The following is a 17,213-nucleotide window of genomic DNA, read 5'->3' on the forward strand; positions in this document are numbered from 1 at the left end:
AATATTTGATGCTCCCTTAAGAGAAGAATCTCAATCACCTGCATGGCAAGGACCAGGCATTTAAAGGAAGAACTCCCAAAGAAGACTCATGTCTTATTAATTGGCTATTCTCCTTTATTCTTGAATAACTTTGTTTCTTGTCTTTTTTTTTTTTTTGCTTTTACTCCTGAAACTAGTCAAAATGGTCATCTCCTGTCTCCCCAGTTATAACTTCCTTCATATCGATGCCCTAGGGACCATACTATCCTGGATGGTTAGACAGTATAGATATAAATGGCACACATCTAGTCAGTCCCAGACCCACATTCCATCTGGCCACTGAACAATGTCCTTGTCATTTGCTATTCCACATACAACATACCCTGGCTCCCCTCCACCTCTTGCTCTGGAAAGAATAATCAAAGCATTGTTCCTGGAGTTGTTGATTTCCCTAATGCACCATTCACCTTCCCTTTGGCTTCCCAAGACAAAATACACTTCTCTTCATTTCTCTATTAGCTACCGACACTGTGGACTTACTCTTCTCTTACATAGAAACCTCTTCACCTTGAAAGTTCACTCTACCCCTGGACTACTCACACTCTCTACCCCATAGTGGGATTGGTTGGTTCCTCACAGAACTCCATTTTCGGGAAAATGCTCAGTCCAATCACTTCCTTCTTTTCCAGAATGTATTCCTGACTATACTTTCTCTACCATGCCTCTGTATGGTATTCTCCATTAGAAGGTAAGCTTTAAGGACAGACTTTTTCTGATTGAGTTTGTATTCAAAGTGTTTAGCACAATGGCTGGAACAAAGTAAACGCTTAATAAATGTTGACTTGACTTGGTCCCCACTCCCTTATATGTGCTGTCCTCCTTCTAGAATATAAATTCCTTGAGGAAAAGGACTGCCTTGCTTTTGAGTTTGTATCCCTGAAGTGTTTGGCACATAGTAAGTGCCTCAAACAATTACCAGCTGTGTGATCCTGGGCAAGTCACTAAAACCTGTTTGCCTCAGTTTCCTCATGTATAAAAATGAGCTAGAGAAAAAAAATGGCAAACTACTCCAGTATCTTTGCCAAGAAAACCCCACCCAAATGGTCATGAAGAGTTGGACATGACTGAAATGACTGAACAAGTGCTTAATAAAGGCAGGTCATTCAGTTTTTCATGGATAAGTGTCCATTGGGACCAAATGACCCCATAGACTGCATCATAGATAAGATCCTCCACAAGTTAACCAATATCAAATAAATTCGGATACCCTGTCATTCCTCTATTCTTATCCCCTTAACATTACTATTATTGAAAGTTATGTTGACTCAGTGACCCAGTGTTCCCAAACCTGCTTGTCAATCAGTGTTTTGGGAGAGACTCTGTTTGGGGAAGGCAACACCAAGTCCGCAGTTTTCTGCATTACCTATTCTTTGTCACATACAGCTACCTGTAAATTGTCAGGTACTTACTACCCTGGGGAGGAACTGAGATGTGAGGGCCCAAACTCCTTTGCTGAGATTTGAGCTAACCAATAAAAACTGCGCCCATTTTGAAGCTGTAGATGATGTCCAGTGATCCGACTGTCAATATGTTGCTATTTTGATGTATTTAAAAGAAACTCCTTTTACTTCTTTGTCCTGAGTTTTATCTCATTAACTAGGTTAAAGCCCAAATGAAGAATTTTCCTCTTTGTGCTTCCAATCATCAGGGACAATACACTATTCCTTGGAAAATGGAAATGGGGCTTCAGTGGGGAAAAAAAGTGATAAAGGAAAAAAATTAACCCTTGTTAAGAAGCTTTAAAGTAGAGGGATGTTGGTAGAGTAGGTGAGAAAGGAAAAGGACAACCATATATATGAAGAATTTACAAAAAAAACAAAACTGAGATTCTTCATGTGAAAGAGGGAATTAAATGCCCTGATGAGGAAGAAGTTGCTTGTACTCCAGGAAAAGGTAAAGTAGAGCCACAGAAGCTATCAAGGGAGAGAAAATACAATAAAGGTCAGAGATGTCTGATAATTCTCTACTCATAGGTAACAAAGCACTGGTGAGTATTAATAAATATGACCAGCATCTGCTACCCAAAGTAATTAATATGTGATAACTTGGGAATTTTCTCCTACTTAAAGAATAAGTAAAACACTTTTTAATTGAAAAAAAATCACGTTTTCTAAATTCTTTTAAAATAATTTTCATTTAATCAGTTCATATTGTGAGAAAGCATGGAATCCATATAACATTTATATATAAATCTTATGTTAATGCCAAAAGTGAAATCACTCACAGGTACTGTTTATTATTAACAAAGTGCCAAATTGAGAAATTTCACAGAAGTATGAACTTTTAAGAGCTGTTACAACAAATAGGGCCAAGTATAGTGTTTTAAGAATAAAGAACAATGGTTAAATGAAGGAAAGAAATAAATAACAAACACTGAAAACTCTTGATTTTTGTGACCAAATTCTGATATCCAAATAGACTAATCAAATCAATTTTGTGAAGACAAAAAAAAAAAAGACTAGTCGATTTTTAACATTTCAATTGCAGTACATGTGAGAAGACAGCATATCTATGTTAATGATTTTGTTCTTATTTAGGATAGATTAATAACCAATCCTTCAAAATCCTATACTTTGGAAAGTAGACCAGATTCTGGGGCACTTGCTTTAATTAGGTTCTGTATTTCCTTGAATTTTGGATGGTCTTTGTCAGCTACCAGTTGTAACAGCACCGCTTCACTTGTAGTAACTATTATTCCAGTGCGAGCAAGACGCTAAAAAAGAAACAAAATGAATAAAATCAGTATAAGAAACAAAAGTGTTTCCAAAAAGCAAATGCACATCAAGTTATAATACTTCAGTACATTCTATATGGAAATTAAGGCTTCTAAATACAATACTTAAATTTAATGATGGGGAGAACTGATCCCATTCCTGCTTCTTTACTAAAATAGACCTCAAGTTAAACACTAGACTCTTGGCAGTAGACTTGCTATTATATAGTAGATCCATTAGGAGAAGCTGGATAGTGTGACAAATGGTGTACAAGTGAGACATGAGCCAAACCTCTAATGCAACATAAAGCAAAATTAAAGAGCATGAAATAGAGAACACTTCCTTTAGACCCTGTAGCAGATTAGATTCAGGCCTATATATACTAAAAAGGGTAAGAAGCAGGCTTGAGGGAGAAGCCAGGACTTTAACCAAGAAATTTCTCAGCTGTGGTGCAGATTTAATTTTCTACAAGTCCCTAATATATACAGCATATAGGATTGCCAGCAATTGGAAGTTAGGAAATGAAGGTAGATAGTAATCTCCTCTCCCTACCTAGGAAGATAAAGCATAAAGATTTATTTGTTTTATGCATAACTTAAGGATTTCCCCTGGATGTGTGGTATCTGGTGGTGATAGTGGTGTTCAGTAGCTTTAGTCACATCTGAGTCTTTGTGACCCTTGTGGGGTTTTCTTGGCAAAAAATACTGGAGAGGTTTGTCATTTCCTCCTCCACCTCATTTTACAGATGAGGAAACTGAGGCAAACAGGGTCAAGTGACTTGCCCAGGGTCACACAGTTAGGAAGTGCTAAGGCCAGATTTGAACTCAGGAAGATGAGTCTGGTCAGGCCCTCTATCCATTGTGCTACCTAGCTGCCTTTGGTATCTGGACCCAACCCAAAACACATAAAGCCACCTAGCACAAAAGGCCAAGTGCCTTCTTAGGCCTCATTGTTCTCTCATACTATGAAGGTCTGTGCCATCAGGCACTATTTCAAGGGTCATTTCCATGGGGGTAAGGAAGACAAGGGGAGGTCTTGGGTTAAAATGAAAAGAATCATAATTAGCAACATAGGTCCTTCCTCTCTATTCAGGCTACTTGCATCTTTATAAGCTAGAAAAAAACCAATTCTCTTATACCCATTTGTTTGTGCTAGACCCTCATTTGTGCCATGTGGATATCTAAGTTTAGGACAGTTTCTTGAGCTTCCTTGCAAATTAGGAGATCAAAATAGCAGATATTATTTCTTATTTCAAGAACAAAGCAGGGTATCAACACCCTGCCTGACACTGGCCCGTAATGCCCAGTGGCAAAGAGCTATGAGAGGTGATGATGGAAAAATAATAATATTGGGATAAACCAAGATATGTTTCTAAACCTGAATATCTCAGTGCATGAAAGAAAAAAGAGGTGGAAGGGAAAAACTTCTCAGTCTTCTAAAACTTGAGACTAATGCTTTCAGTCTTAGGGGAAACTAAAGCTGCTGGTTTTTTTAGAAGTTATTCTATTCCATTTTTTCTTTTTATTTCTGTATAAATTTTTTTATTAACCTATTTTGTTTTTTAAACATCATTTTAGTTTTTACTATTAATCTTCTTTCTACTCTAAGAAAGTCATCTTATTTTTTTAAAGCATCTTTTTGAAAGCCAAAAAAAATAAATGAGGAGAAAAAAATCAACATAATTGGTCATACATTGAAAAATTCTGAAAACGTGCAATGTTCAATACTTATAGATTTTTCAACTCTACTAAGTGATCTTTATAATTCTGTAACAATCACATTTGATTTTTCGTATGTGTAGTTTTTCTTTCTGTTTGTAGTTTTGAAGTCAGTGAGTGTACTATTTTGTTGTCTCTGATTGTCTATTCGTGCTTTGCTATATTCATCATTTCCTAAAGCACAGTAATATTCTATTACATTCATAAACCACAATTTGTTCAGCCATTTCTTAACTGATGGATATTCCCTTGATTTGCAATTTTTTGCCACCACAAAAAGAGCTGCCAGAAATGTTTTTGTACATTAGGTCTTTTTCCTTTTTTTTTCTTTTAAATCTCTTTGGGATACAAATCTAGTAGCAATATTGCTAGGTCAAAGGGCAGACACATTTTTTAGTGTTGAATTTTGTCATTATATAAAAATGCAGGGCGTGGAACTAAGATGGCAGTAGAAGCAGGAAAACTCCATGACCTCCCCCCCATAACCACCTCAAATACCAATAAAATATGACTAAACAAATTTTAGAGCTACAAAACCCACGAAGTGACAGAGACAAACAAAACTCCCGCTGAAGGCAGCCCAGTAGGCCTACAGGAAGGGTACATTGTGTTGTGCTGGGAGCCAAGCCCAGCCCCAGGTGAGCCCCTGGTTTTAGCCCCAGGGCAGCCCCGACCAGCAGCAGACTCCCAGAGAGTGGATCACCAGCAGCTGTGGCAGTTTCCAGAATTATCAATCCATAAATGCCAAAGACAAAGCAAAAGGTCAATGAGGAACCTGGTTGCAACTGAGAGGGACTAGGAGTGCAGTCTGGCCTCTACCCCCAGAGCGAAAAGCAGTAGAGGTGCAGTGGCTGTGCAGGCACCTCCATGTGGCTGCTTCAGAGCTCCTGGCCTGCAAATCGTAGGGGGACCATTCAGCAAGTCGTTGCTGTTAACCTGCTTGGATCTGGATCACTGTCCTAGATGGAGGTCCTGGGGTGTGTGACCAGTGAGCCAGAGTTTTGTTGGGGCTATAAGAGGGGGCACCCACCTAATAGGTCCCACAGCTGCTAAAACCCCAGTGATTTGGGACAAAGCTCTCCTCTCTGGAAGCAGAGTTCTACTGTGACAAAGAGCTCAAAAGTCAAGTAATTGAGTGGCAACGTGAGTAAGCAAAGGAAGCAAAGAAAATACAGCAATTAAACCTTAGATTCCTTTTTTGGGGACAAAAAGGATCAAAGCATGAAATGGGAGGAAGACAACAAAGTCAGAACTCCTGAACCAAAAGCTTTCAAGAAAAATATGAACTGGTTATAGGTCATGGAGGAGCTCAAGACAGATTTTGAAAATCAAATAAGAGACGTGGAGGAAAAATTGGGAAAAGAAATGAGAATGATGCAAGAAAATCATGAAAAGTGAGTCAACAACCTGACTAAAGAAAGTAACACCTTAAAAAATAGACTAACTCAAATGGCAAAAGAGGCCCCAAAAGTCAATGAGGAGAAAAATGTCTTAAAAAGCCAAACTTGCCAGATGGAAAAAGAATTTCAAAAGCTCACTGAAGAGAATAATTCCTTCAGAATTAGATTGAATAGAACAGAATTAGGGGGGATGATGGAAGGGAGGGCAGGATGTGGGGGAGGGAAATTGGAAGCACCCACTTTTGAGAAGGGACAGGATCAAACTAGAGAACAGAACAAGTGGGAGGTGGGATAGGAGGGAGGGAAATATCGTCAGTCTTTTACAATATATCTACTATGGTAATATTTTGCATTAGCTATACCTATACAACCTATACTGAATTGCTTATCTTTCCAGTAAGGGTGGGTGACAAGGGAGGAATGGAATGAATGTGTAATTCAAAGTTTTAAAATCAAATTAAAAAAAAATATATATATATATATATATATACATACTATTATTAATACTATCTTACATGTAATTGGGAAATAAGATATACAGGCACTGGGGCGTAGAGATTCACCATGCCCTACTGGAAAAGTCGAAGGGGTTATGGGAGAAGATATGGGAGAGAGCAGATTGGAGGAGGGGATATCCTGTGGGACTGCTATTTTGGGGCAGTGGGTAGGGAAAAAATGGGGAGAAAATTTTTAACTCAAAATCTGGTGGAAATGAATGATGTAAATCAGAAGTTAATAAAGCATTTAAAAAAAAAAAGAAATGAGCAGGATGATCTCAGAAAAACCCATAGACTTACATGAACTGATGCAGTGTGAAGAGAGCAGAACCAAGAGAACACTGTATCCAGTAACAGCAACATTGTATAATGATCAACTGTGAATGACTTAACTATTCTCAGCAATACAATGATCCAAAAAGATTCCAAAGGACTCATGATGAAAAATGCTATCTGCTTCCAGAGAAAGAACTGATAGAATCTGACTGTGAATAGAAGCATATTTTTAAAAAGATTTATTTTTCTTTTTTTTCCTATATTTTCTTTTTAATAATATAGCTAATATAGAAATATATTTTGTATGACTGCACATGTATAATCTGTAGCAAATTGCTTGCCTCCTCAAAAAGAGGGAGGGGAGTAAGGGTAGGAGAGAATCAAGAGTTCAAAAAAATTTTAAATAAATATTAAAAATTATCTTTCATGTAAAAAAAAGAGAATGGGTTTTTAAGAATTACAGTAGAATCTTGGTTTATGAGTAACCTGGTCTATGTATGCTTCACTGGACAAGGAAAATTCTTTAGCAAAATTTGTCTTGCAGGATGAACAAAAATTTGGACAACAAAAATCACATTTGGACTTGAACAGCTCACGAAAGGATGAAACTCAACTAGGGCAATGGGGTTTGTTTTTTTTTTTGCTTTCTTATGTCAAACAAAGGAACCTCAGGTTGGTATATCACCTTATCAGCCTCATTTGGTGTTGACCAGATAGATGAAATAACAGATCTGCATGAGGAGTAACAGCAAGATGTTGCAGAGGATATCTCATCTGAGAAGGAGGTTGAGAGGCTGGAGGAATCTCTCACATTAAGTGAGATTAGGAAGGTTTATCAGATGTGGAAAAAAGTGCAAAATTTTTTTGAAAAACATCACCCAAATAAGGCTGTAGCAATGAGGGCCACGAATATTTTTAACTATAATTCAATGTCACATTTCCGTGACATTCTGAAAAAAAGTAAAAAACAAGTGTTGTTAGATTCACAGTCAAAAGTGAACATAAAGAAAAAAAAAACAGTGAGTTAAAATAAGAAAGTGATTCTAAAAAATAAAAAATAAGTGAAGGCAGTAGTGTTAGTATTACTTTTAGTGAAAGTAGGATAAGAGAGAACACTCCCAAGGAAGATTCTCCTTCCAAGCAATAACCCTTCCTCCTCTTCCTCCTCCCTTGTCTCCCACCAACCACGACTCTTCTCAAAGGTAAAGTGCAGGGTAATTTGTTTTATTTTTGGTTCATATTGTGTACTAATCATTGCTATTGCATTTCAGGTGCATTAGGGACAAAAAACTTACTTAAAATTATAAATAATTATTTTTATATGAATATTTTTGGGGATGTGGTACTGATCATCTGACTTTACACTATATCCTATAGAAAAACTTGCTTTGCAATATGACCAAATCTCATGATGAACAGAATCTCGGAATGAATTAAATTCATAAACCGAGGTTCTGCTGTGTATTTGGTCTTCTATAAGTTAGTACTTTATATTTTTGAAGGTATTCCTCTACTTTGTGTATAATAGCTTCTGATTAATCTTCTTATTTCTTTTGGTTTTATTGTGAGGTCATCTTGTTCATTGGTTATGTTGATTTGATTTTCTGTCCTTTTCCTTTTAAATTTAAACTAAATATTAAAAAAAATTTGTTTTTGCTTTTTGTAGGGGGGAGGGCAGGGAAAGTGGGGTTAAGTAACTCGCCCAAGGTCACACGGCCAGCAAGTGTCAAGTGTCTGACGCCGGATCTGAAGTCAGGTCCTCCTGACTCCAGGACTGGTGCTCTGTTCATTGCACCAACTAACTGTCCCTTAAATTAAATATTTAATTTTAAAATTATGCTAATTAAAGATTCAGCAATACTACTATTTTTTTCAAAGACCCAGCTGTTAGTTTCATTGTTTCTATTGCCTTTTGGCTTCTAGTTTATCTATTTATCTTCCTATTTTTAATATCTCCTTTTTAGTGCTTATTTTAAATTCATTTGTTGGATTTCAAATTTTAATGTATATTTAATTACACATGTAGTGCACCAGTAACTTTTCTTTTTTCAATCTATACATGTGTTGGGATATGATGTTCTCCCATAAGAAGAGATTTAGTTACATCCCAGAAATTCTGGTTATGTTGTTTCTTCTTCATTTTCCTTCACATATTTATTGTTTCCAAGATTTATTTTTTAATCAGAGAATTCTTGATCGTATTATATATTTGATTTTACTCTTAGGATTTTATTCTATGATCATATTCCTCTTCTCTGTCTCTGAGAGAAGATTATGTGTGTTAAACTCTCCCTCTGTGAAGTTAGACACCAAAAATCAACCTTTCCCACAATGACTGTCAGTTGAAGAAAAACTCTGTTCTCAATACTTTCATAAAACATTATTTCAAAATTTCCTGCAAGGTTTGTGGGGTATCCTTTAGAAGTTAAGACTATCTGACCTCACCATATCTTTAACAATTAAGGTGGTCTTATCTAATTCCCTAGTTACTAATAAATCTGTCTTAATGAGTAACCTCAAGATGCAGCCAGGATCCATAAAATTCATAAAAGCACTTCTTAGAGATAAAGAGGTGGTTGTCATCCTCACTGGGGGAATGTCCACTTTCTTTGATGTAATTACTCATAATCTCTCACCTCTGTAATGCTGGGTCAGTTACATGATTTATGTTCTGTTCTTTGTTCTAGGCTTATAAAAATGCGCTGCACTCTCAATTCAAGGGCTTTTGTCCAGAGACAGTGCCATTCTATTCATCCATGGCATGCCCCTATTAATAAATGCTATCATGCCTGGAGAAATGATCCAGTGTACCTATCTGTTAAACTTCACTCATGAAAGATCCACTCATTATTTGGGATTTCATTGTTATGTCTCTATTTGAGTCTGTTTCCTTTGTAATCTGTCAACCAATTAAATATTTTATTGTCTTATGATAGTCTATAAAGGATGCATTTACTATTTCTTAACTTTTTGTATTTGTTTGCAACATCTCCGTGACCTAATACATGGACATGTTTTGTAAAAGTTCCATCTAATGCTGAGAAATATTTATATTCTTTGGTAGTATCTAGAAGGTACCAGAAATCTTTTAACTCTATTTTCTCTAGCAATTTGTTTGGTTCTATATTTTCCCTTTTGTTTACCTTTCTGTTAGACTTATCTAAAACCGAGGGACACTGAAATCTGCCATTATTGTGTTACTATCTATGCCTTCTTGTAGTTCAGTTAATATTTCCTATATGAATGTAGATGCTAAAGATCTGGGGCATTTAAGTTGAATAATGATAATGACTTTTTTTCTTTTTGCTTTTTGGAGGGCAATTGGGGTTAAGTGACTTGCACAAAGTCACATGGCTAGTAAGTATATTAAGTGTCTGAGGCCAGATTTGAACTGAGGTCCTTCTGACTCCAGGGCCAGTGCTCTATTCACTGTGCCACCTAACCATCCAATGACTTCTTTTCTATGATTCCTTTCAGTACAATGTAATTTCCTTGTTAATATCTTTTACTGTTGATCCCTTTTTATGAATATTTTTGTTTTGTCAGATACCATGACTACTATTCCTGCTTTTTCTGTATTAATCTGATGCATAAAAATTTTTTTCCCAACTCCTTTTAAAATTCTGTCTTTTTTTTTTAAATGTGTTTCTTATAAGCAACAGATTATGGGGTTTTGTTTTCTTGACCTGTCACTCTTTTGTATTTTGTTGTATTATTTAATTTAGTCATATTTTAAATTATAAGAATTAGGTTATTTAATTCTCCCTCCCTTTGTTCCTTAGTTAAGTAGTCAAGTAAAATCCCCCTTCCTCTCATCATCTTCACATCATTTTGTCTGTTACCTTTTAAAATTTCACTTTCTTCATCTTTGTCTAAAAAGGATTTCTTTCACTTATTCTATATAACTTTCCTTTCTGTCAATTTTAGACTTTTTTGATTAATTCTTTAGGCTCTGTATTCTTCACTGAATTAAAGTTTCTATAGTTTCACTTTTAGGATCCTTCTAAATACCTTCTATGTTTATTACCTTGTAGATTTTGCCCACTAGCCTATCTTTTTCTTCTGTTTCTTCTTCTTTCACTCTTAGAAAATTTAATTCATGTAGGTGACAGAGAGGATACTGCTCCATAGTAGTAATTCTTCTATGTCCCTGACTGTGCAGTTCATTATTGACATTTGTCTTCTCCATTGTAATTTTTTTCCCCATTTGTTTGGAGGTCGCCTCCATGAGACCATGTCTTTCAACTCTTCTGGATATTGGTTGCCCCCAAGAACTCTGATACCCTTTCTCCTGAGAGCATAAGTAGTCTCTCTAAGCACCAACTCCCTGTAGATTACATCTGTTGTAAGATTCCAGTTTCCCTTTATAAAATATCTCTTTGGGACAGCTAGGTAATGCAATGAATAGAACCCTGGCCCTGGAGTCAGGAGAATCTGAGTTAAAATCTGACCTCAGATACTTGACACACTTACTAGCTGTGTGACCTTGGGCAAGTTGCTTAACCCCAATTGTCTTGTCTTCCCTCCTTCAAAAAGAAAATATATATATATATATATATATATATATATATCTTCTCCCATGGGAACATTCTCATCACTGGTATTAGGTCTCACCACTGATACAATAGTTTTCCCTTTCTTTCCCCCTCTTCTAAATTCTCCCCTTTGTCCTACTATCCTTTCTCCTTATGCTCTCTTCTTCCAGAGTAACTACAAGATTTTCCTTCCCTTCACTTTTAGCCTTTGATGTGATTAGGGAACATCACATATTTCTCTCAATTGTCTTCCTCCACTTCCCTTATGCAACCTCCTATTCCTAGTCTACAACAAAACTTTGATTTAGTTATAGGCAGAGTATTGTCACAGTTTAGACCTTGATATTCCAGACTTGTTTTTCCACCATCACTTCTAATTAACTTCTGCTTTCTCCATTGTCTCCACTGTATTATTTAGAAAAAAATCTCTTCATAGTATCTGTTGTTATTTTATAGCTACTGTTTGGGGTTGCTGTGTTTGTTTATTCTTATATTTTGATTCTCAGATGTTTAAAAAGCAACTAATACTTTCAGAACTAGTTTTCTTTCTAGAAATGTTTCAAACATATCTTTTGTTGAACAGCCAACTTTTTTTTTTCTTTTTATTTTTTTTTTAAGCAATCAGGGTTAAGTAACTTGCTCAAGGTTACACGGCCAGTTATTTCTGGGTGTGGTGCTGAGTGTCTGAGCCCGGGATTTGATCTCCAGGTCGTCCCAACACTGGAGCCGGTGCTCTTACTCGCTGAGCCACCTGGCCGCCCCTAAGCAATTGGGGTTAAGTAGCTTGCTCAAGGTTACACGGCCAGGTGTTTCTGGAACTTTTTTCAATAGTAGACCCAGATTGGTAGGGTAGGTCACCTTGGGTTGACCACAAAAGAAAGTGTTCCTAGGATATGCATTTTACACAACAAACATAGAAAATACACAACTACTAACTCATAGACTATGCAAGCCAATTACTACCACACACACCCCCGCAATGGAACCACTGGATATGTAGCAATTAGCAACTATTTTAAATATTATAAATTTGACCCTGACTTTGAATACATTCATAAACAAGACTGTTTCTGCAGTACAGCTGCAGACAGGTCAGGCCAAGCAAAATCAATTCATCACTCTGAAGAAGCATTTGCCCCTTTATACTGGCAAAGGAAGAAGGGATATGTATTGCAATAGGAAACTATGCATGAATAGATGATTATGCTCCTAACATAATCTACCAGCTTACACTGATAGAAGGAACCAAAAAAGTATGATCCCCATGATCCAGAATGAGGATTAAGAGGTATCTAGCATTTGATAAAGTTATTTAGGACACTGGATCCATGGATTCTCTGGTGAGTAGTATTGGTAGTGGTCATAGTGATGGTGGTGGTTGTGACAGTGATAGTAGTAGTAAATTCTGTTGTTTGCTTACTGTGATATTGCTTAGAATTCTTCCCTAACATTGATTTTATGAATAGTGTCTCTATCTCAAATGGAGGTCTGGATCCTACCTTACAAAGGATAAGCTGAATCATGGGATGGTCTCTTGTTATCCTAACTGAAAGCAGAATGTAGCAAGCTAAGGCCAAGTCTAAAGGCATTAAAAGTGGAAAAAGCAGGGTAGAGAGAGAAACCAAGATTTCTTAGGCCAAAGTCCCTAGGCTGCAGTTCAGACAGAATTTTATTTTCTTTTTAATCAAAAAAAAAATTTTATTTTAAAAGTTTGTGATTTGTTATTTTTAGATCATTTTAATATGTTTTGTTTTTTACATCACTTAAATTTTTTCCTTAATTTTAACATTCACTTAAAAAATTTTTTTGAATTCTGAATTCTCTTCCCCCCCCCCATCTTGGAGAAGACAAGAAATTTGATATCAATTATATATGAAATCATGCAAAACATTTTCAAATTACCATTGTTAAAAAGAAAGAAAATAAAGAAAGCTTTAAAAAAAATGTGCTTCAGTCTACACTCAGACTCCAACAGTTCTTACTCTGGAGGTAGATAGCATTTTTCATCACAAGTTCTTGGCAGCTGTCCTAGATCATATATTAGTCAAATAGCTAAGTCACTCACAGTTGACTATTACATAATATGGTTGGTACTATGTACAATGATTACTGTTTCTGCTCACTTTATTTTGCATCAATTCGTGTAAGTCTTTTCAGATTTTTTTTGAAACCATCCCCTAGCAAAATAATACTCTTTTATAATCATGTCACAACTTGTTCAGCCATTCCCCAATTGATGGGCATCTTCTGAATTTCCAAGATTTTTGCCACTATAAAAAGAGCTGCTATAAACATTTCTGTATATATAGATCCTTTCCCTCTTTTTTGATCTCTCTGGGGGATCAAGTAGTGGGATTGCTGAATCAAAGGGTATACACAGTTTTGTAGCCCTTTGGGCCCAGTTCCAAATTGCTTTAAGAAAAACTCCCAGGAGAGCAAGGATGTCAGATTTATAGAGAATGGAAGAATTTATGACCAAACAAGCAATGGAGAACATTATGAAATGCAAAATGGATAATTATGATTGCATTAAATTGAAAAGTTTTTGTACAAAGCCAACGCAAACAAGATTAGGAAGGAAAGAGAAAACTGGGAAAGAATTTTTACCACCGGTGTCTATAATAAAGCCCTCATTTCTAACATAAATAGAGAACTGTGTCAAATCTATAAAAATGCAAGTCATTCTCCAATTGATAAATGATCAAAGGATATGAACAGGCAGTTTTCTGAGGAAGAAATTAAAGATATCTATAGTCATATGAAAAAATGCTCTAAATCACTACTGATTAGAAAAATGCAAATCAAAACAATTCTTAGGTACCACATCACAACTGTCAGATTGGCTAACATAACAAAACAGGAAAACTATATATGTTGGAGAAGATGTGGGAAAATTGGAACACTAATGCACTGTTTGTTTTTAAGCAATTGGGGTTAAGTAACTTGCTCAAGGTTACATGGCCAGTTATTTCTGGGTGTGGTACTAAGTATCAGAGCCCGGATTCGATACCAGGTCATCCCAACTCTTTGGGGCCGGTGCTCTTACTCACTGCACCACCTGGCCTTCCCTAAGCAATTGGGGTTAAGTAACTTGCTCAAGGTTACACGGCCAGGCATTTCTGGGTGGGTGCTAAGTGTCTGAGCCCAGATTTGATCCCAGGTCATCCCAACTCTGGGGCCAGTGCTCTTACTCGCTGTGCTACCTGGCTGCCCCACTAATGCACTGTTGGTGGAGTTGTGCTCAATCATTCTGGAAAGCAATTTGGAACTCTGGCCAAAGGGCTATAAAAAGTGCATACGCTTTGATCCAGCAATATCACTTCTAGGTCTGTATCCCAAAGAGATCATAAAAATGAGAAAAGAACCCACATGTATAAAAATATTTATAGCAGCTCTTTATGTGGTAGCAAAGAATTAGAAATGGAGGGGATGCCCATCAATTGAGGAATAGCTATGAATGTAATGGAATACTATTGTGCTATAAGAAATGATGAGCAGGCAGACTTCAGAAAAACTTGGAAAGACTTACATGAACTGATGATGAGTGAGGGGAACAGAACAAGGAGAACATCATACACAGTTACAGCCACAGTGTGTTAACTGTTAGTGTGATGACTAACTTTGATAGACTTGGCTATTCTTGGCAATGCAAGGTTCTAAGACAATTGCAAAAGGCTCATGATGGAAAATGCTGTCCACACCATAGAAAGAATTACAGAGTCTGAATGCAGATCATACTGTTTGCTCTCTCTCTCTCTTTTGTTTTGTTTTGTTTCTTCTTTCTTATGGTTCATTTCACTGGTTATAATTCTTCTTTACAACATGACTAATGTGAAAATGTTTAATATGAATATATATGTAGAGGCTATATCAGATTGCAGGCTGTCTTGGAGGGGGGGAAGAGAAGGAAGAGGAGAAAATTTTAAATTCAAAAGCTTGTGGAACTGAATGTTATAAACTAAAAATAAATGAATAAATTTTTTAAAAATAAAAAAAAAGAACCTCCCAGGACTAGATGGATTAAAAAGTGAATTCTCCCAAACATTTAAAAAACCAATTAATTCCAATATTATACAAACTATTTGTAAAATAAGCAAAGAAGGAATCCTATCAAATTCCTTTTATGACACAAATATAATGCTGATACCTAAACAAGGAAGAGCAAAAACAGAGAAAGAAAACTATAGAGCAACTTCATTGATGAATATTGATGCACAAATTTTAAATAAAACAATAGCAAGAAGATTACAGCAATATATCCATACACTATGAGCAGGTGAGATTTATACTAGGAAAGCAGGATTGGTTCAATATTAGGAAAAATATCATCATAACTGACCATATCAATAATAAAACTGACAAAAATCATATAATTATCTCAATAGATGCTTCTTCTAAAAGCTTTTGACAAACTACACCATTCATTTCTATTAAAAACACTAGGAAGCATAGGAATAAATGGAGCATTGCTCAAAATGCTAAGTATGATCTATTTATAACTAACAGCAAGCATTATCTGTAATGGAAATAAGCTAGAAACTTTCCCAGTGAGATCAGGAGTGAAACAAGGATGGCCTTTATCACCACTATTATTGAATGTTGCATGAGAAATGCTAGCCAAATCAATAAAAGAAGAAAAAGAAATTGAAGGAATTAGAATAGGAACTATTCTATCACTCTTTGCAGATGATATGATGGTATACTTAGAGAATCAACTAAAAAACTAGTTGAAATAATTAAGAACTTAAGCAAAGTTGCAAGATATAAAATAAAATCTACACAAATCATCAGCATTTCTATATAGTACCAACAAAGTCCAGCAGTCAAAGATAGAGAAATTTCACTTAAAATAGGTACAGACAATAATAAAATATTTGGGACTCTACCTGCCAAGGGAAATACAGGAACTACATGAACACAATTACAAAACACTTCTCACACTAATAAAGTCAGATCTAAATAAAAGGAAAAACATTAGAATCTGTCATAAAACAAAAATGACAATTCTAACTGAATTAACACACTTAATTCAGCACTGTACTAATCAAACCACCAAAAAAATTATTTTATACAGCTAGAAGAAACAATACCAAAATTCTTCTAGAAGAACAAAAAGGCCAAGAATATTTTAAAAATGAGGTGGCTTAACTATACCAGGTCTCAAACTATATTACAAGGCAGTAATCATCAAAATAATCTGGCACTGGTTATGAAATAGAGTGATGAATCAGTGAAATAGATTATGTACATGATATAGTTTGATAAATCCAAAGATCTAAGCTTTTGGGATAAGATGCATTGTTGATGGAGTTGTGAACTGATTCAACTATTCTGGAGAGCAATTTCAAACTATGGCCAAAGCGCGATCAAATTGTGCATACTCTTTGATCCAGTACTACCAGTTATTACTGGTCTGTATCCCAAAGAGATTTTTTTAAATAGAAAAGGATTTACTAGTATAAAAATATTTATAGCAGCTCTTTTTGTGCTAGCAAAGAATTGGAAATTGAGAGGATGCTCATCAGTTGGGGAATGGCTGAACAATTTGTGGTATATGAATGTAATAAAATACTATTGTGCTACAAGAAATAATGAGAAGGCAGACTTCAGAAAATCTTGGAGAGACATGAAATTTTTTAAAAATTAAAAATTAAATTGATTTCTGATGGACATTTCCTCTCCAAGGGCTGATCAGTTTGGGTAGTGTGAGCTAGCATCAGCTTGGGTGACATCTAGTGACCAAAATGAGGACAACACTTTTAGGTGATTTGGTCTGTGTGGCAGTTAGGTATCAACATCTCTTTAACTGGTTTAGGCAGAAGGCTGGTCAATGAAACCTCACCTTAGAAATAATAAGGAAACAGCCTAGAGAAGGGGTGGGGAATTCAGTCCAAGGGCCACACTTTTGGACCTAGAGGGCCAAGTGTGACCTACAGGCCAAAGGTTCTCCACCCCAGCCCTAGACACTCCCTCATAAGTGTGTGTTTATTTTGCTTTTTGTGCTTGTTTGTCTGTGTTTGAGTGCTTTTCTGTG

At 36.0% G+C, this 17,213-nt stretch overlaps 1 protein-coding gene across 1 annotated transcript in view; it reads right to left on the reverse strand.

Annotated features, from left to right (window-relative positions):
• Positions 1–2,154: 2,154 nt before the first annotated feature.
• The window catches only part of ISOC1 (isochorismatase domain containing 1), a 51,417-nt gene continuing 36,358 nt past the window's right edge, over positions 2,155–17,213 (reverse strand). Inside the window, exon 5 of the mRNA XM_069085183.1 lies at positions 2,155–2,752. Within this exon, the coding sequence (XP_068941284.1) occupies positions 2,606–2,752 (147 nt within the window). The 3' untranslated portion in view covers positions 2,155–2,605. The remainder of the gene's footprint in view (positions 2,753–17,213) is intronic.

Source organism: Petaurus breviceps, unplaced genomic scaffold (genome assembly GCF_028583685.1).
Source record: "Petaurus breviceps papuanus isolate PSGF00001 unplaced genomic scaffold, PetGlider_PUasm1.0 175, whole genome shotgun sequence".
Classification (NCBI taxonomy): domain Eukaryota; kingdom Metazoa; phylum Chordata; class Mammalia; order Diprotodontia; family Petauridae; genus Petaurus; species Petaurus breviceps.